Here is a 21,316-nt window from a genome sequence, read left to right as displayed (position 1 = left end):
TTTCTTTGAGATTCAAAATCAATTTCAGATTTTTGAGTTTTTCATAATATAACTGATATAAATATAAATTTTTTATAAGATTAAGTATGCAGTATAGGAGAAAAGAAAAGCAGATTACAAAGGCCAATACAAGCCCAATTAAAACAAATAAGGATTTTATCTAAGAAGGCATAGCTATCTTTCCACGCGTGATAATGATATAAACCTAGATTCCATAATTATTTTGCAAATTGTTGACTATTCTTAAGACTGACCAGAACACATGGCTGTGGAAGATATTTTTAAGAAAATTCAAAGACTTTTCCAAAAGTTGATTTGTGTTTATAATGTGGTACAAACAAAGGCACTGAGAGTTGCAGAGAAAGGAGAGAAAATTGATTCCAATGTCAGGAAGTACTTCATCATTGGCCATGTCTACTTCTCTAACAAAGCATGATGTGTTTCTCAGCTTCAGAGGGGAAGACACACGTGACAACTTCATTAGCCACCTTTATGCAGCGCTGCAAAGGAAGAACATTCAAGCATATATTGATTACAGATTACTCAGGGGCCAAGAAATTTCACCTGCACTCCTCTCTGCAATAGAACAATCAAAGATTTATGTCATCGTTTTCTCCCAAGACTATGCATCTTCCACTTGGTGCTTGAATGAACTCACTAAGATACTTGAATGCAAGAAGAGATATGGAAGGGATGTCATACCTGTTTTCTACAAGGTGGATCCATCAACTATTAGGAAGCAAGAAGAAAGATACAAAGAAGCATTCGATGAGCATGAGCAGCACTTCAAGCACGACAAAGTGCAAGGATGGAAGGATGCTCTAACCGAAGCTGCTGGACTTTCAGGCTTGGATTCAAAAGTCATCAGGTCATTATATTTGTTACACGCACTTTCCAGATAATCAGGATCTCTTTTCCATTACTAAAATTGTGTTCATCTCTTTATTCAAAAGTGTTTCTTTTTTTTTCATTTCTCTTAGTCGGTCATGGATCTGAACCATATCACATGTTATAGCTTAACTTCGAACCTGCAAGTCTGCTCCCTAGTATCAGAGGTCAGCAACGGTTACTGTAGAATTCCTGCGATCATGATTTGCAATTACTAAACCAACCATACTAATGTAGGAAGATAACGTCCTAAACTTACCTTCAACTTTTTAATTTATTTATTTTATCCAGAACTCGAAACTAGAATCGATATGTGAATCTATTCAATGATGTTCACTCCTCTTGACTCTGAATTTTTCTTTAGTTTAGTTTAGCTTTTGTGCTTGAATACTTATACTTTATTTTCTAAATCATCTGCCAGGCCAGAACACACACTTGTTGAAGAAATTGTGGAAGATATTTTGAGAAAATTGAATCGTTATTCCATCAGTTATGATCAAGGAATCATCGGCATTGAAAAAAATATTGAAGGAATTCAGTCCTTGTTGCATCTTGAGTCACCGGATGTTCGAATCATAGGAATTTGTGGCATGGGAGGAATAGGAAAAACTACAATTTGTGATCAAATATATCACAAATTGACATTGCAGTTTGATTCCAGCAGCCTCGTTTTAGACGTTAAAGAAAAAATACAAAGAGATGGAATAGACAGTATCAGAACAAAATATCTGTGTGAGATTCTAAAGGAAGAGATAAAGAAATCCTCTTCTTTACCATATTACAATGAAAGGCTCAAACGGACAAAGGTTCTCCTCATTCTTGATGATGTTACCGATTCAGCTCTACTTAAAAGATTAATTGGAGGGAGTGATAGTTTTGGGCAGGGCAGTAGAATCATTATGACCAGTAGAGACAAACAAGTGCTTAAGAATGCTAGAGCTGATGATATCTACGAAGTTAAGGAGTTGAATTTTTATGATTCTCTGAGACTTTTTAGTTTACATGCTTTTAAACAAAAATCTTCAGCAGAAAAATTTTACATAGACCTGTCAGAAGAGGTGTTGAGATATGCAAAAGGGATTCCGTTAGCTCTCCAGATTTTAGGGTCATTGCTTTATGGCAGAACAAGAGAAGCATGGGAGAGTCAGTTGCAAAAGTTGAAAAAGGGCCAACATCTTGGTATTTTCAATGTATTGAAATTAAGTTATGATGGGCTGGAGGAGGAGGAGAAGAATATATTTCTTGACATAGCTTGCTTTTATAGAGGACGCCATGAGATTGTGGTAGCAGAAACACTTGCTGACTGTGGTTTCTCTTCTAAGATTGGAATGGATATTCTCAAAGATAGGGGCCTAATATCTGTCTTTGATGGTAGAATTGTGATGCACGATCTAATACAAGAAATGGGTCAAGAAATTGTTCGTAAAGAGTGTCCTCAGCATCCTGAAAAACGCAGCCGATTGTTTAATGCTGAGGAAATTTGTGAGGTTTTAAGAAAGAACAAGGTATATTCTGTTGTTACTTTGTGAAAAATTGCAAACTACTGAGCTGTCATTAAACATCCAGCAATGCAACATTTCATGTTTTTTTTCTTCTAATTACATTGATTTACTTTCAGGGGTCAGATGCAATACAATGTATATTACTAGATCTGATAGTATATGATGTTGTAGTACATGCACCACATTTCGAAAACATGGACACTCTTAGGATGCTTGTGCTCAGGCATCATTTCAAATCAAATCAGTCGCTTGAATCATCTCTTTTAGATCTTCCAGACACTCTAAAGTTTCTTTATTGGAACGGTTTCCCTCAAAGATTCTGGCCTCCAAACTTTTGCCCACAAAATCTAGTAACCCTCAAAATGCCAGGCTGCCATCTTGAACAACTCTGGGAAGGAGATCAGGTTTTTCAAGCTATCTATGTTCCTTTGTGTTTTAAACTTTCAAAGATAAAAGTGAATTATAAAAGCATGTTTTGTGTATTATACATCTACAGGTTTTCTTTTGCGATTCCTTTGTGCCTTCTCCACATTATTCGATTTCAAATTTCTTTTATTTGAACCACATATATCATAAGAATCATACTCAGCATCTTTCTAATTAAAGATAATTATAAATTTAATAGTATTTAGAACAGTTTGCATCTTTTTTTTAGGCATATCTTCTAATTGCCCATGAATGTATTGTCTACTCATATTCTTGATGATAGATATCTCCCCATATTATCTGTCATGCATTACATGATCTTCTTGAGTAACGAATTTTTTGTTTTTGGTATGTCTGAGGTCTCTCTCTAGAGGGGAAATTTACAAATTAGAGTGTTTGTTTTCTTTTGTCTGTGTGTAGTCTCCTCTATTGTATGAAAGATTTGTTTTTTTTTATGTTGTTTGAAACGCCCCCACTTAATATAATCATACTTGCTTACAACTACAGGATACTTTACCAAAAAGAATTATATATATATATATAACACATTGTAACTCTACATTCTCAAAATTATTTATATATAAATATACATCACAAAAATAGTAATATTTGATTCAATTATTATTTTAGTCTCTCTATATTAGTAGACAAAAATTAATTTCATTCTGCATATTTTCAAAAGTTCAATTTAGTCTCAACTTTTTAAAACAATTTAATGTGGTGGTTCCAACTTTTTTTTAAAACAATTCAATACGATAACAACACATATAACAAAGCAGTGGCAGAACCAACCAGTAAGGTAAAAATATTTTAATAAGGACAATATACTAAAAGGAATCACATTGAATTGTTTTAAAAAAATTAGATCATATTGAACTTTTAAAAATCTGAATTGACTTTTGGTCATTAATATAAAGACTAAAAAGATAATTAAATTTAAATAAAATATAATTTTCTAAACCTATTTGGCATCTCTATTGTCACATACAATATTATATTTGTTTTCGTATTAAGTATGATATTAACTGTTCACACATTCACACTAAGATTAACTAATAATTTAAATGTAATATAGTACATATATAATAAGTCCAATTATACTCACATGCCAAATCACACTATAGTAAATTACACCTAAGTCATTTCAATCCAAGAATATATGAATCTTCAACTATAATTCAAAACAATCTATCATACTCAATTTCTCAACCTTTCATGCTTTAATTGTTGTGATCATATCATAACTGATGCACAAAATATCTTTTTTTTCTGTCATGAGTTTTGTGTTTGATACTTCGACTCATTAGGGTCATAATACAATATCAAGTATCTCTCGTCACATGCTCATAAAAGGGCCAAAATATACCTATAATTGGCCTAAAAATAAATGGTTATCAATTTAATCACATACAATGTATAACATGAAGTATATCATAGACTTATATATACATATTCATGCATCTTATCATCGTCATCATCATCATTAGCTTCATAGATACAAACACTTAAATCATCACAACAACATTTCACTACTAGTGTTAAATTCTTTGGACGAGTTTATCTCGCTTGAACAACCTTATTTCCTAACCCAAAAGAAGACTTCTTTGCTTGAATGAGTCCACATTGTTTGAGCGACAACAATTGCATGGAAGAGAGAATTAATACGATCTCTCTCTTGCTCAATCAACCTCTTATTGCTTGAGCGAATATCTCTAAAGGAGAGAGACTTCGACTTCTCCTTCATTCAAACATTTTAGCAATGGTACATGTTGTAATATCCAACAAGTCCTAGAAGCATAAAGTACACCACTTCATCTCTTAGAGTTGAAAGTCTCGCATTGGGTAGAAATTGGTAAGATGAATAACATATAAAAAAAATCTATAAACCTATTAGTTTAAGATTTTGGATTGAAAGTGATATCTTGATATCTTATATGAATTTGTTTAGAGTTCATTAATGCCAAATATTTCTTAAGTTTAAGTGATATTATCCCCAAATCAAGATTTCACCAACAAAAACTAAGGATGAGTAGAAATAATAATAATTATTTAAATTTTTAAGATATTAATTATAGTTTGAAGATCTTATATAGTTTTTTAATATGAAAAAGTTATGTAAATAAAATGGAATTTTATATAATTTAGTTAATTTAATTATAATTTTCATCATTTCTGAAAAATAAAAATTAAATTTAATTTAATTACCCTATCTTCTTATTTTATATTTAATAATACTTAAAAAAAAATAAAAATCACATTGATAGAAGGCATGTAAAAAATATTAAAGAAACAAAGAAAACTTATAAGATAGAGGAAAGAAACTCCCAACGTGAAGAAATTTATGTTTAAACATTCTACTTATGAAACTTATGTGGCAAATTTTTATAATATTTAATTCCATATAATGAAAACTTGTAGGTTTAATTAAATTTTAAATATCTTATAAAATTGGTTATTTTCAAATTGAGTTTGTATTAATTTTCTTATTCCATCGAGTACTAAAATTTTTGTATTATTTAATTAAGTTGATGTTGTTTAATTTTTTTATTAGTTAAGTGACCTGATTATTATATTGTCCTACTTGTTAAGTAAAGAAATGTAATGTTTTATGGTTAATATAATGATATTGTTGTTATTGTATAACTATAAGTGTATTTGAGAGGGATTGTTGATAATGACAACTATCCTTTGTTATTTGTTACCAACATGAAAGTAACAAAAATTATCTAGCAATGTTATTAACGTAATATCGTTTTATATTAATTATAAAATTTTATATTTCTTAATATATAAAGATAGTAAGATCATATGACAAGATAATTTCTGTATCAATCAATTAACTGAGAAATTAAAAATGACATATATTCTATTGGAAATATAAAATTTTTGAGTACTTAAATAATTAAAAATGTCTTAAAACCTAATTAAGTCATTTTTTATTATAACATAAACTTGAATATAATATACAACAAATTACACATTATGTATTTAATTTTAACTCTCAGACAACACCATTTTATTTTGTCAGTTGATACATGCAGAATATAAAGTATTTCCACATTGTGATCGATTATAAATTACTATCATAAGTTTTTCAATACATTATAAGTTTAGGTTTAAATTATTAGGATGCAATTTTAGGTAGGGAATAAAAACACGTTAAATGTTGTGATTTTTTATAATAACTATAAAATTTATAGGCAGAGTTTTGTTAGTCCACAGTGTGGTTTTTTTAACAGTGGTTTTTAAGTAATGTAAAATATAAACTCAATAGATAGTAGCTAATAGTTTAAATAGGAAGAAAAATAGATAAAGTAGTTTTTATTTGTTACCTCATTCATTTACTATTTCTGGCAGATTTTACCCAACTTGAAAAGGCTCAACATGCTTAGATCTCGGAAACTTACTAGAATACCAGACCTTTCTGTGGCACCGAATATTGAAGAAATAATTCTGAGTTCTTGTTACAAGTTGATTCAAGTTCACTCTTCGATATTCCTCAGCAAGCTCAGTTATTTATGTTTAGATCATTGTCATGATCTGAATAGTGTAAATATTCCCAGCAACATTTTTTCCACATCACCAGGATGGATTAGTGTTTCCTGTTGTGGGAAGCTTAATATGTTTTCAATGAGTGAACCCAGATTCCCTCAACGTCAAACTTTCTCAAGATTCCCTCGTCAGGAACCGGATATGATCAAAGAGATTAATTTCCGAACTTCCAGTGAAATTTTCTCAATTACTGTTGACAGATATAAAGAAGAAGAAGGTGTGCCCTTAAACCTTCATCACAAGAAGCTCTGTCACTTAGATCTCTCTTACTGTTCTTCCCTTACAATCTTTCCGTTTGACCTTTCTGATATGAAATTCCTAAAGAAACTTTGTCTCCGTGGTTGCTCAAAATTGAAAAATTTACCCGAGATTGAGGACACGTTGGAAGATCTAGCGGTGCTCATCTTAGACGACACAGCCATACAGGCACTACCTTCATCCTTGTGCCGTTTGGTAGGGCTTCAACAACTGAGTTTGCACAGTTGCTTCAATCTTGAGATTATTCCATCTTCCATTGGAACCCTCACCAGACTATGCAAGTTACGCCTTACCCACTGTACTTCACTTCAAACTTTTCCAAGCAGCATTTTCAATTTGAAATTGAGGAAGCTTGATTTGGGTGGTTGCTCAAGGCTGAGGACCTTCCCAGAGATCATGAAGCCGGCTCATACTTTTGCTCATATTGACTTGACATGTACGGCTGTTAAAGAACTGCCTTCCTCATTTGCCAATTTGGTTAATCTTCGATCCCTGGAACTCCAAGAGTGCACTTATCTCGAGTCACTTCCAAACTCCATCGTTAATCTCAAGCTTCTCTCTAAACTTGATTGTTCGGGGTGTGCCAAATTAACAGAAATCCCAAGACACATCGGTCGCTTGACGTCATTAATGGAACTGTCACTGCGTGATAGCGGAATCGTGAACCTTCCTGAGAGCATTGCTCATCTTTCAAGCCTGAAATCGCTTGATTTAAGCGACTGCAAAAAGCTTGAATGCATTCCACCGATTCCACCATTTCTAGAACAACTCGAGGCATTGGATTGCCCATCCATTAGAAGAGTGATGTCAAATTCTCTTGTTCCAAACTTGTCAAATTCCAAAGAGGGTGTATTCAAATTTCATTTCACCAATGCTCAACAACTGGATTCAGGTGCTCGTGCTAACATTGAGGAGGATGCAAGGCTTAGGATGATCGACGATACATATAGGTGTGTGTTCTTCTGTTTTCCAGGGAGTGCAGTTCCTGGTTGGTTCCATTTTCGTGGGAAGGGAGATTCAGTGACTATAAATGAAGATTTAAGTTTCTGCAGCGATGATAGGCTCACTGGTTTCGCTTTGTGTGTAGCTTTTGGAGTGTTAGATATTAAAGGTGGATATAGTTCTTTTCGTTACAGCCTAAAATTTGAATATGATGATGGCACACAGATCATTCCATATAAGGGTGTGTTAAATAGCTATTTCAAATGGGATGATGAAGACAGAGGTGTTTATAAAGATCACACATTCGTGTGGAAATTTAACTTGGAGTCCCTAATGGCGAGCGGCATGAGCCTTAGGCTGTGTGATGCTCGCAGCTTCACTTTTGAGATCAGTCCATGTTATTATGACTTTGGGTGGCCAGATTACGAATCAGTTGAGAGAGAGTTGAAATCAGGTATCAGAATAAAAGAATGCGGCATATGCCCTCTTTATACGAAAAAGAAAGATGATAAATATGGTGGTGCTGTTGACTATTCTGCATCAGAAAATGACATTGAAGAATTCAGTGGAAGCAATGTTGCACACTCTTCAGGAGAAACAGGGGAAGATAGGAAGAGGAACGCCGAAAGCTACCCAGTCAACTAGTCTCTTCCTCTTCTGGCTTATCGTAATACTTCTAGATTACAAGTGTTGAAATTTTATCATGAATTTCTCATTTATAAGTTATTGTTAGATAGAGTTCAATAGCTTTTAAAGAAAAGCGAGAACATTAAAAAAAGTTCAATAGAGTTTAAAATTAAAGTATCGTTTATTATAATTTATAAGTTTAATTGTACATTTTATAAGTTTAATCATCCATTTGACCCTTATAGTTAAAAGATTTTTTATTTCAGTTTTTATACCAGAAGACATCTCCTTTAAGTCTTATACTAAAGGGGATATGTTATCAATATAAAACTGACAATTTATAATATAAAAGTTTAGTATGGATGCTTCTCTATTAAATTTATAATTTCAAAGACTAAATTTTATAATTACAAATTTTCAAATAATTCATAAAAGCAGGCCAGAACATATTCCAAAGAGTAGAATGTAATTGCTTTTAAATTAGACAAAATTTGCTATAGTATTAGATTTCTACATATGAACAATATAAATACCAAATCTAAGTACCGATTTTGTATCAGATATTTTCCAGAGAACAAAAATGATATAACCATTAAACTGCTAGTAACAAAGAACTTGAATTCTTATCATAAATATCTCAGAACTTCTAAATTCTTATAAAAAATATCTCAACCACTGAAGAATAGAGGCTATCAAAACTGGGATTAAAATATTGTATTTTTATACCAACAACAGAAAGTTGCAGTGATTTGAGGTAGACAATGCTACGACAGAAAGAAATAATTATGAATGTGTAATCCTTATATATATTATGAATAAAAATTCTCTTCATATATAGTTTCATTAACTTCTTTAGCATATTTGGGTTGCATTTGTAGTGTAGGCATCATGATTGGTAAATGGTGATTGGTAATTCCTCTTCATACTTTTCTCCATCCTATGGAATCTCATATTCCCAGTTTTACAACAAGGTGCCTGTTTATGCTAATTAATGCTGATTGAATATCATATCATTGTATTAAAAGAGATATGGTAACATCTTCTACCTTATCAAATTTTAAATTACTATGTCATTTTTTTTTTTATCAGCAAATTACTATGTCATTTTATTTAGTATATAAATAACATTCACATCATCCTATACTATTGTATCATAAAACATTATCCTTTATATAGAGAATTTTAAATATATAAATCAAAAGTTGTTTGACTTTTGTTATGTGTAAAATTTCTTTTTTTTAAGCTCTTTTTATTTTGTTTATTTTTTAATTTATTTTGTTTTTAATTCTTGTAATATTTTGTCCATTGGAATTCATCTTTAAAAAAGATAGTAAATATATCAGAAAGAGTAAAATGAAATAATAAAGATGAAAAGTAGAAATGAAGAGTTTACCAAAATATTATTTGGAACTAAACATAAAATAGAGATAAACTTGGAGGTGCCAAACAGAAGTGATAGCTAATAAAAATCAAGTACATCAATTCATAACATTGATTAGTATTTATTTCTCACATTTTACCAATAATTTTAAAATTGTTTGTGTTGGGTTAGAAAAATGATATTTGACATGATCTAATTTAAAGAGAAACTTAAAAAATGTAAAAGAAACATTTGAAGGAACAGAAATTGAACTAAATGAATATATAAAACTTGAACACCAATTGTCACAAGATTCTCTCACATAGCTTCTCATATTTTTACCCTCACTCCTCTTCTCATTTACATTATTATAGAATTTGTAAACCTTTATTCAAAAAACAATTATTTTTTTTTGAAAATAATATTACAAATATGTATAAACTATTTAAACAAAAATGAAATATTAATAGAATTTGTTTATGGATAAAATATATTTGGAGTTATATAAAAAAAATTCAAATTTAGTTTTTGTAATCTATTTTTTTTTCTTATTTTTGCTTGTTTAAATTAGAAATGTTTCTGTCTAAAGGTAAGTATAATTAATATTTAAGGGAAATTTTTTTTGAGAGAATCATAACTAAATTTAGAAAGTTGTAGAGAGATTAAAATTATAATTTACTAGTCTTTTAAATAATTGGTAATTAATTAATTATATGTAGAGTGAAGATCTAAATTGTAATTAAATAATTTTGACAGCACCATGTCAATTAGGAACAGTAACTTTTTTTTGTGGCGAATCCTATTTTTTTTTTAAATCATATTACCACTTGAAATATATTTGTAAAAGTCTAGTTGGAATAATTTTCCCTCTGAATCATAGAAAAGTAATTATTACATATTTCACATTGATACTACAAGTCAAGATCGACACAATATAATTACCAAAAATTATTTTGTATATTTGAGAATAAAGTTAAAATCAGCCTGAATACAAAACACACAAGTGAAATGCATTTAAAAGAAAAGCGAGAACATTAAAAAAAGTTCAATAGAGTTTAAAATTAAAGTATCGTTTATTATAATTTATAAGTTTAATTGTACATTTTATAAGTTTAATCATCCATTTGACCCATATAGTTAAAATATTTTTTATTTTAGTTTTTATACCAAAAGACATCTCCTTTAAGTCTTATACTAAAGGGATATGTTTTCAATATAAAACTGAAAAAATTTATAATATAAAAGTTTAATTAGTATGGATGTTTGGTAATCTCCTCTATTAAATTTATAATTTCAAAGACTAAATTTTATAATTACAATCATAAAAGCAGGCCAGAACATATTCCAAAGAGTAGAATATAATTGCTTCTAAATTAGATAAAATTTGCTATAGTATTAGATTTCTACATATGAACAATATAAATACCAAATCTAAGTACCAATTTTGTATCAGATATTTTCCAGAGAACAAAAATGATATAACCATTAAACTGCTAGTAACAAAGAACTTGAATTCTTATCATAAATATCTCAGAACTTCTAAATTCTCCTGAGTCCTTTTACAATCTCAAAGGAAATTTTCTTCCCTAAAGCATCAAGAACGGGACACGTAGGTGAGCTTAGAAGCCTACAAACACAATCTCTCATGTCAATATTTGTTAATGTTATGCATGAACAGAAAAAATAAAATAACACTGCCAAACCTCCTTGAGAAAAAATAAAGTACCTATCTGCAACTGATGCATTAGGCAAAATAGATTACAACCTACATAAATGTGATAGACCAACCAGACAAAACATGGCTTAACACCCAGATGAGAACAAAGTCAAGTTGCTAGTTTGACATCCAAATCAAAAGAGGAAAAGAAAAATGTACATGAATTTTACACTTCATGTTTTACAAGAATTAATTACAAAATACACTTCAGAAGACTTAATTGTAAGGATCTAGAAAATAATCTTAGAGGAGAAGTGATATATTTTAAATGATACCTGAATATTTTATTATTAAAATGAAAAATGACATATAAATAGAAAAATCAGTTATTCAGTTTCATTTAAGAAAAACCACCATCTTTCTAAAAGTTTCCTTTTCCTTTCTCTCCCTTCACTTTAAGATTCTGATCTTTTATCATCAGTTTGACGATTAGAGTATACCGTTAGACTCCTGGTAGCGAAGACTACAAGACTGCCCGATCAGAATCTCTTATAGAGTAAGTTCAGTTTTGTTCCTCTTTTTTCTTTTCTCCCTTTTATGTAAGATTCTGACTTCCTCGCTTATCAGGATCGGGGTTTGCCATTGGACTCCTGTTAGAGTTTGCCGGATCAAAATCTCAGAGGTCCCTTTTTCTTTTGAGTTAAATTTGATCTTATTAGATTTTGTACTGGTTAATCTTAAATTTTGTACGGTTAATCTCTGTTAACTCAAGGTCTAGTTATATAGTTAGATTTTGATTAGGACTCTGTGGTGCAGGTTAATTTCCCTTAGGTTTTTAGTAGATTTGGAGTGAGCATCAGGTAAAGTTCAGGTAAGGGAAGCTAGTCTTATTATTTTCAATGAAACCCTAGGTTAGAAGATTCTGGATTTGGAGGTGACGTGGCCACCAATTTCAATTGTTTTTGCTTGCAGGATTGTCTCTTTTGAAGAGTAAAGTAATATATTGACTGAAATGGTTGATTTTGAATCTTTTATATTGATTTTAAAGTGAATAATTTGTTGAAACTGTTTGTGATTGAAAATTGAAAGTGTTTGAAGGATAATATAAATGAGTTGAACTGTTCTTTTTGAATATTTTGTTGAATTACTTTGATGAGAAATGGTTGTGTGATTTCAGATGATGATTGACTTAAAGAGCATATATTTTGAATATTTCTTGATGATTCAGTTTATGAACTAAAATTGTCTGTGACAATTTTTAAAGTAAATTATGAGTTGATTATTTTGAGAGCTATGTTGATTGTAATATGAATTCTGGTGTTTTTGAGATGAGTGATCAAACTTTAATTTTCATGTTGTGGCTTCCTCATCCTTTTTATTAAATACTGTTGGATATAGTTGTAGTTGGAAGATAATTTTATTTCATTCTCCTTTTATTGTCTCTCTTTTTGGATAGTAAAACTTGATGTTATTTAGATACACTTTGGAATCCTTTTGATTCAAGACATTTATATGATTAGTGAATGAATTGTTGGGTGTTTTGGAAATTCTAAATTGTGGAATGATTTGATTGTTTGATGTGGGAGATTTTAATGTTTAGAATATATTTTTAATCAAAACATAGTATTTTCAGGAAAGAAAATACCGTGTTAAGATTGTTTAGGATGTGCATTGACTAGGGATTCGTCTAGAAGGAAATATCCTGACTCTCCTGAGATAATGAAATCATATATATGAAGTTATTCAGGTGGTGAGAGTCGAAGGAGGTTCATATGAATGTGTAAGTTGTTTAAAAGATAACTAACTTGACCTGTCATACTAGGAGAGATATGATATTGAGATTCTTTATGCGCATAACTGTGTGGATTTCACAGTGAGATAGTATGACAGGTGCAGATCTCTGAGTCTAAGTAACGCACGAGTCTTCCAGAAGTAGAGTCAAGAGTCTATGTGTTATGAGTCCGTAGAAGTCCGACATATGAAATATGAATTTTATGAATGTAATAGACACTTGATGGTTTGAGAAATCGTATGAAAATTGATTAATTATGCTTATTAATTTAAAATTTGAATTATATCAAAACTTTTTATATAGATAGCTTATCCTGTTATTTGTTTGTGTTTGTTTCTTTATCTATGATGATCGTGTTTTACACGGGAGCAGATGAGATTGCAGGTAATAGAGCTCCTTAATGAGCAACTGGAGAATGAGATAGTTTTATTTGAATGCTTTGTTTTGTAGTTAAAACTTTTGATGTATATATTAAATCCCTATGAAGAGGGATATTTCTTTTGAGATACACATATGAGAAAGTAGTAAATATATTATTCGTAATTAGATATTACTAGTTTTACTTTTATTTCATTATATATGTGGGTAAAATTTAGGATGCTACACTAATCACACCCTAAAAGATAAATAGAAACAGAAAAACTGTTTTTTAGGACTTAAGCATAAGGGGAGAGAACCTAACCCAAAATAGTAGTCCATTAGGTGAGAGAGAGTCCCAAAGTACTAAATCAAGTAGTTCATCCATTTCAATGTAGAACTCCTACCATTGCTACCTGAGCCTGGACACCCTGAAATCACATTTTTTTTCTAGGAAACACTCCCTTTCGAGCATCCAGAATGCACTCTTTTCTTTCTTAAATGATAATGTCTCAATCGTCTGAGCAATCTTATCTATAGAAGGGTGAGAATTTTAGTTTAAAAATTATAACTATGAAATCTTTTAACCTATAAAGGCATATGGGTGCTGACAAATGGGAAAAAGTATCTTGGACAAGGATGAGATATATAGAGAGAGAAGAAATATGCCAAAATATTCAACTATTCATTTTCTTTTTCAAAACAAGGATATTGAGGCTGATCAAGGATGAAAACTTTAATTAAAGCTCCATAGCTAAGAATAATCCAGCTTGTAACAATTTGACACTTCAAGCATTGATATAAAAAGAAAATTACCCAAGATTATGCATAGAAAATGAAAAATTAATATTATTAAAATGGAGGAAAAAGTACAGCTATAAGGTGAATTAGATTTCCACAAGATCAGACAAAACAGATACATAGAAAGAACATGAAAGTAAAAATAAATATAAAATGCAACTTTGGCCCCGAGATACAACCAATTTATGATGAATGGAGTTCAAATTTATAAAGAAGACACGATCACACCCCACAATTTTTAAAGCACACTAGTTAAGTGACTTAAAAGTGTAAAATCCAGCATCAAGACCAAGGCTTTGTAAAAATGGACTTTGGTTTTAGTTTTACTAGCCAAAGTTACCAATGCCTCCAATTGGTGACCCTAGTCTTCTAATGGTCCATGGTACAATGCATAATACTGATCTCCTTCACCTATATCTATTTACATTAATAATTTATGATGACCAAAAAATGAACCTTCTATTTTACTTCTGGTACACAACAGCAAACTCCTAAATTTCTCAATAACCATCGTGATATGCAAATACCAACAACAGAAAGTTGCAGTGATTTGAGGTAGACAATGCTACGACAGAAAGAAATAATTATGAATGTGTAATCCTTATATATATTATGAATAAAAATGTTTCTATATTTCATCAAGATATGTTCCCAACCTGCAGATAAAGAGTAACATTGAAACTAAAAACAAAGTATTGCATTATTTTACATCTACATCACGAAATACATCAAAAATTATTTATACACACCTCAAACCCAGGTATATTTCTTCTAGTTCCTCCTTCAAATGCAAGCACCGGTAAAAATGCTATAGCTGGTCCTTTTATGTCCACAAGAAAGTTCTGCACAGAAATAAATCGAGATTTTATCATAGGAAAAAACCAAGATCTAGATGAAAACAAATTTTAATTATTTTCAAGCAATTCAAAAAAAGTACAACAGTTGACACATAACCAAGCAATCCATTCATTTTGTGTTACACTGGTGAATTCCTTTTTAACCATTCAAATGACATTTACATGTTATTAGTTAAGATGAAGCAACCTTTGATTATCAACACGACTTTCATATATCTATATATATAACAATATAACAATTGAGGGAGCACAAATAGACCTATTTTGACACGTGTTGCAACCTCATTAAGCTTTTTTAAGTTTCTCTGATTCCTCTAAAAGCATAAAACCATTAATGCATAATATAATTGAAATTTTGAATAAATATATATAATTAATGTATTTTATCGTCAAAATTTAAACTGATAATGTGAGTTCTTTTAAAAATCACTTGATTCTTTTGCGTAATTACACGACTTTGAGGTCACCGTTGTTGTTATTCTCTGGCTGATTGGATTCTAAATCCCCTTATCTGTATCAGAAGCTTTAAGTGATGGATGCTGGAAGGTGTTCTTGAGGAGAGGATTTTGAGGCTGCAGGACATTCGGTCGTTCGTCCAAGTCCACGAAGGTCTTGACTTTTTGGTCGTCCGCCCAAGTCCTCGAAGGTCTCGATATCTCTGTCGTTCGGCCAAGTCCCCGAGGGTCTCCACATCTCTGTCGTTCGGCCAACTCTCCGAAGATTTCGACCATTCGGTCGTTCGGCCTCGCCCAGTACCGGTACACTATCCAAATTTAAGTCGAGACCAACATCGTCAACCACCAGTATTCTGGCCATGTTACTGCAAAAGCCAAAATAGTTACCCCAGGTTAATCACAAAAACGCAATGATGTACCCTAGCTTTAAGTTTTTGAGTTAAGTGGTGAGCCGCTTAACTTTGTTTTAATTGTTAAATGCTTAATTAGGAGGTCTATGTATAAGGGTTGGAACACTCCTAAAGTGTTTCTTTTAATTCTATTAATTCGTTGCTGATAAAAAAAAAAAAAAAAAAAAAACACTAAGGATGTTATATTGTACTTGTAGCACATAGGGATTATATATATGAGATTTTTTTTGTCTCAGCGCTATACAAAATATTTAATAAAAAAAATTAAGTGAAATATATTATTCTTTGACCAAAAAGTATTAATTACAATTTCAATCTCAAATAAATGTCATTATAGTAATAAAATTATCTAAAAAATGGTAAATACATTATTAATAATTAATACAATTGGCTGTTTTATGGAAATGTTACTATATATGAACTAAAAAAATGCTAATTTTTTATGATTTAAGATGCAGTTTGTGGCTCAATTCCTTATCTAACACCATTTACACTTTTATTTTCCTATCTATCACTAGTTTTTATTTCCCTATTTAGCACCCTTTTATTTTTTATTTCTCTATCTAACACCATTTCAAAAATAAATAAATAATATATTAATTTTTTTTTTATAATTTTAATTTTGAATATATTAAAAAATAAGTATTTTTAATGTTTAAAATAGTTAGAAATATATTAATGAATAAAGAAATGAGTTTTTACAAAATAAAAATAAAAAAATAATAAATTAAAAATGTTTAATTTTTTTTTAAGATTGAAGAAAATAAAAAATTAAACTCTACAACAACATAAAAGTTGAATCTATAAACATAAATTAGTATTTTTATGATTATTGATGATGTAATCATGTTAATTTCAAGTAAAAAATACAGGACATAATTATAAAAAAAATCAAAGTCAATTAATATTAATTAATATTGAACGCACAAATAATATTGAAGTGTGTATCTACCCTAAATGCAAAATCCTAAAAAAAACTAATGCAATTGCTACACTTAATGCTTAAACATGAGAATAAGAAAAATGTAAAAATAAATAAATATAGAAAATAAAAATAGCAACATTGCAACATATCTTTCATGTTACTAAAGACTATTTGATGGAACTAAAAAATGAAGAGTATTGGTCTGCATACACTGGTCAAATACTATGTCCAAGTCCCGACATGAAAATAACCTCAAAGGAGAGACCTGAGTCAAGTCGAATAAGGGTTGATATGAACATAAACAACAACATGATCGAACAAAAAAATGTTCATATTGTCAAACACCAGGACACACAAAAAGAACATGTCCCAACATTATTGGATGGTGCACTTCTCGTTATTAATTATGTTATGTTTCATTTCGCACAAACTATTTAATGTACACTTGAAGAAAATATTAAATGAATGATCATCTTTCATTTATTTTTCTTTTTATGATCAACATCTACTTATTTAATATCGTCTTATATCTCTATCTTTATCTTGTTTGGATTTTTATTATTTTTTATATCTTGTATATTTATCTTATTTTGTTTTGCCTTCATTTTATATCTTATATGTTTTTAGTTATTATTTTTTTCTGCCATTGTTTTTTATTATTATTATTGTTGTTTTTATTTTCTATACTTATTTATTTTTGCATTTTTTTTCTCATTTTTAAGCATTAAGTGTAGCATTTGCATTAGTTTCTTTTTTAGGATTTTGCATTTAGGGTAGACACTTCAATATTATTTGTGTGTCCACTATTAATTAAGACTAATTGACTTTGGTTTTTTTTATAATTATGTCCTGTATTTTTTACTTAAATTAACATGATTACATCATCAATAATAATAAACATAAATACTAATTTATGTTTATAGATTCAACTTTTATGTTGTTGTAGGATTTAATTTCTTATTTTCTCCATTCTTAAAAAAATAATTTTAAACTAAACATTTTTAAGTTAATTTATTACTTTTTTATTTTTATTTTTATTCATTAATTATATTTTAAACTATTTTAAAAATACTTATTTATTAATGCATTCAAAATTAAAATTATCAAAAAAATAATAATTTATTATTATTTTTATTTATTTTTTAAATGGTGCTAGTTAGATAAATAAAAAATAAAAAGGTACTAGATAGCGAAATAAAAACAAAAAGGTGTTAAATAGAAAAATAAAAATAAAAGAGTACTAGTTAGAAAAATAAAAATGTAAATAATGTTAGATTGAAAATTTACCCGCAGTTTGTGGTAATTAAAAATTATTACAAATACTATTTTCAGCTATTAAAACAATTGCCAAACCTACGTGTGTCAAAACTTGTTTGTTATTACGATTTTCAACAGTTACTAGTGTGTTTTTTATTAGAAACGAATAATGAGGAGCTAAGAGTTAAAAATAATCATATTCCCATCCTACAATCAGTTTTACTACTTTTTTTTATTTAATAATTTAATTTATATTTTAATTAAAGAATATGAGTTAATATTTTATTATTATTTAGAGTTGTTGAACGGTTATTATAATGTGAAAAAGGTCGTTAAAATAGTTTTTTTTTCCTGATTTATATAACTAGAATAAAAAAATATTCACGTACCTGCATCAAAATCACAAAAGGATCCATTAAGTATTCTAAATGCTAGAAAGTACAAATATTATTGAAGCTTTATTATAAACGCAGAAATGATTTGTTAATATTTTTTCAATCGTCCTCTGAATTAATTATTTTGAAATTTTAAAAAAAAATTGTTAAATATTTAGTTTATTACTTTTATCTTTTATTTCTAAAAAAGTTGTTTGACTTTTGTTATGCGTAAAATTTCTTTTTTTTAAGCTCTTTTTATTTTGCTTATTTTTTAATTTATTTTGTTTTTAATTCTTGTAATATTTTGTCCATTGGAATCCGTCTTTTTAAAAAAGAGAGTAAATATATTAGAAAGAGTAAAATTAAATAATAAAGATGAAAACTAGAAATCAAGAGTTTACCAAAATCTTATTTGGAACTAAACATAAAATACAGATAAACTTGGATTTTATATTTAAATTGTTTAGTTGTATAATTGCACGTGGCAGCATGTAAAAAATCAGGTGAAAAGAGGTGACAAACAGAAGTGATACCTAATCAAGTACATCAATTCATAACATTGATTAGTATTTATTTCTCATATTTTATCAATAATTTTTAAATTGTTTGTGTTGGGTTAGAAAAATCATATTTGACATTATCTAATTTAAAGAGAGACTTAAAAAATTATAACTAAATTTAGAAAGTTGTAGAGAGATTAAAAATATAATTTACTAGTCTTTTGAATAATTGATAATTAATTAATTATATGCAGAGTGAAGATCTAAATTGTAATTAAATAATTCTGACAGCACCATGTCAATTAGGAACAGTAACTTTTTTTTGTGGCGAATCCTATTTTTTTTTAAATCATATTACCACTTGAAATATATTTGTAAAAGTCTAGTTGGAATAATTTTCCCTCTTAATCATAGAAAAGTAATCATTACATATTTCACATTGATACTACAAGTCAAGATCGACACAAGATAATTACCAAAAATTATTTTGTATATTTGAAAATAAAGTTAAAATCAGCCTGAATACAAAAACACAAGTGAAATGCATTTAAAAGAAAAGCGAGAACATTAAAAAAAGTTCAATAGAGTTTAAAATTAAAGTATCGTTTATTATAATTTATAAGTTTAATTGTACATTTTATAAGTTTAATCATCCATTTGACCCATATAGTTAAAATATTTTTTATTTCAGTTTTTATACCAAAAGACATCTCCTTTAAGTCTTATACTAAAGGGGATATGTTTTCAATATAAAACTGAAAAAATTTATAATATAAAAGTTTAGTATGGATGTTTGGTAATCTCCTCTATTAAATTTATAATTTCAAAGACTGAATTTTATAATTACAAATTTTCAAATAATTCATAAAAGCAGGCCAGAACATATTCCAAAGAGTAGAATATAATTGCTTTTAAATTAGACAAAATTTGCTATAGTATTAGATTTCTACATATGAACAATATAAATACCAAATCTAAGTACCGATTTTGTATCAGATATTTTCCACAGAACAAAAATGATATAACCATTAAACTGCTAGTAACAAAGAACTTGAATTCTTATCATAAATAAGAATTGGTGACCCTAGTCTTCTAATGGTCCATGGTACAATGCATAATACTGATCTCCTTCACCTATATCTATTTACATTAATAATTGATGATGACCAAAAAATGAACCTTCTATTTTACTTCTGGTACACAACAGCAAACTCCTAAATTTCTCAATAACCATCGTGATATGCAAATACCAAATTGCAGAAAGTTACAGTGATTTGAGGTAGACAATGCTACGACAGAAAGAAATAATTATGAATGTGTAATCCTTATATATATTATGAATAAAAATGTTTCTACATTTCATCAAGATATGTTCCCAACCTGCAGATAAAGAGTAACATTGAAACTAAAAACAAAGTATTGCATTATTTTACATCTACATCACGAAATACATCAAAAATAATTTATACACACCTCAAACCTAGGTATATTTCTTCTAGTTCCTCCTTCAAATGCAAGCACCGGTAAAAATGCTATAGCTGGTCCTTTTATGTCCACAAGAAAGTTCTGCACAGAAATAAATCGAGATTTTATCATAGGAAAAAACCAAGATCTAGATGAAAACAAATTTTAATTATTTTCAAGCAACTCAAAAAAAGTACAACAGTTGACACATAACCAAGCAATCCATTCATTTTGTGTTACACTGGGTAAATTCCTTTTTAACCATTCAAATGACATTTACATGTTATTAGTTAAGATGAAGCAACCTTTGATTATCAACACGACTTTCATGTATCTATATATATAACAATTGAGGGAGCACAAATAGGCCTATTTTGACACGTGTCGCAACCTCAATTTTTTGAAAAAAAAAATTGAAATAGAAATTTACCCAAAGAGGAAAATTGACCAAAGCTTCACCAATTATCACATGACACCTGGACCAACCAGAGCTTGCCACGTACCAATTCTTAAAACTCACTTTTTTTTCTCTCTCTCTCTCATTCTGATTTCCCATTCTCTCTGAAACCCTAATCTCTCTCAAAGCCATTCTCTCATTCCTTCTCTCCTTTTTCTCTTTACTGATATTCACCAATTCGGCAACTGCCTACATGCCTTATTGAAAGGCATCTTTAATCTGCACCAACGTATTTCCCTTTTTCGTGATGGCTGAACCCTTCTCTCCTCAACTTTCACCGATTTGGCCACTGCACACACTCTGGTCATTGCCTTACCAACAACTCAGATATCTTCTTTTAGGGTTGTTTCTTATGGCGCGATTTTTGAATTTGAAAATCACTTTTTAAGGTTATATAAGTTCTCATAAACTGGAAAACCTTCATTTCTTATTTTGTCTTCCATTCTTCTGAA

At 29.3% G+C, this 21,316-nt stretch overlaps 1 protein-coding gene and 1 long non-coding RNA gene across 2 annotated transcripts in view; both read left to right on the top strand.

The window, feature by feature from the left end:
- LOC150029264 (uncharacterized) overlaps positions 1–21,316 on the top strand; it is a 53,547-nt gene that overhangs the window by 20,535 nt on the left and 11,696 nt on the right. The gene's annotated exons all lie outside the window — the stretch shown is intronic.
- Positions 322–8,372, top strand: LOC150029265 (TMV resistance protein N-like). The gene is made up of 4 exons (XM_090299299.1): positions 322–868; positions 1,310–2,393; positions 2,507–2,794; positions 6,174–8,372. The coding sequence occupies exons 1-4, from the start codon at positions 384–386 to the stop codon at positions 8,211–8,213; spliced, it is 3,897 nt and encodes a 1,298-aa protein (XP_090155425.1). The 5' UTR covers positions 322–383; the 3' UTR covers positions 8,214–8,372.

This window comes from Phaseolus vulgaris, chromosome 2 (assembly GCF_051622355.1).
Source record: "Phaseolus vulgaris cultivar YP4 chromosome 2, ASM5162235v1, whole genome shotgun sequence".
NCBI lineage: Eukaryota > Viridiplantae > Streptophyta > Magnoliopsida > Fabales > Fabaceae > Phaseolus > Phaseolus vulgaris.
This window is presented reverse-complemented; position numbering and strand designations above follow the sequence as displayed.

Excerpts from the sequence above, each read along its gene's own strand:
- LOC150029265 (XM_090299299.1), top strand. The coding sequence starts at position 384 with ATGTCAGGAAGTACTTCATCATTGGCCATGTCTACTTCTCTAACAAAG. Across the intron at positions 869-1,309 it reads TTGGATTCAAAAGTCATCAG|GCCAGAACACACACTTGTTG; the intron begins GTCATTATATTT and ends ATCATCTGCCAG. Across the intron at positions 2,795-6,173 it reads AACTCTGGGAAGGAGATCAG|ATTTTACCCAACTTGAAAAG; the intron begins GTTTTTCAAGCT and ends TATTTCTGGCAG.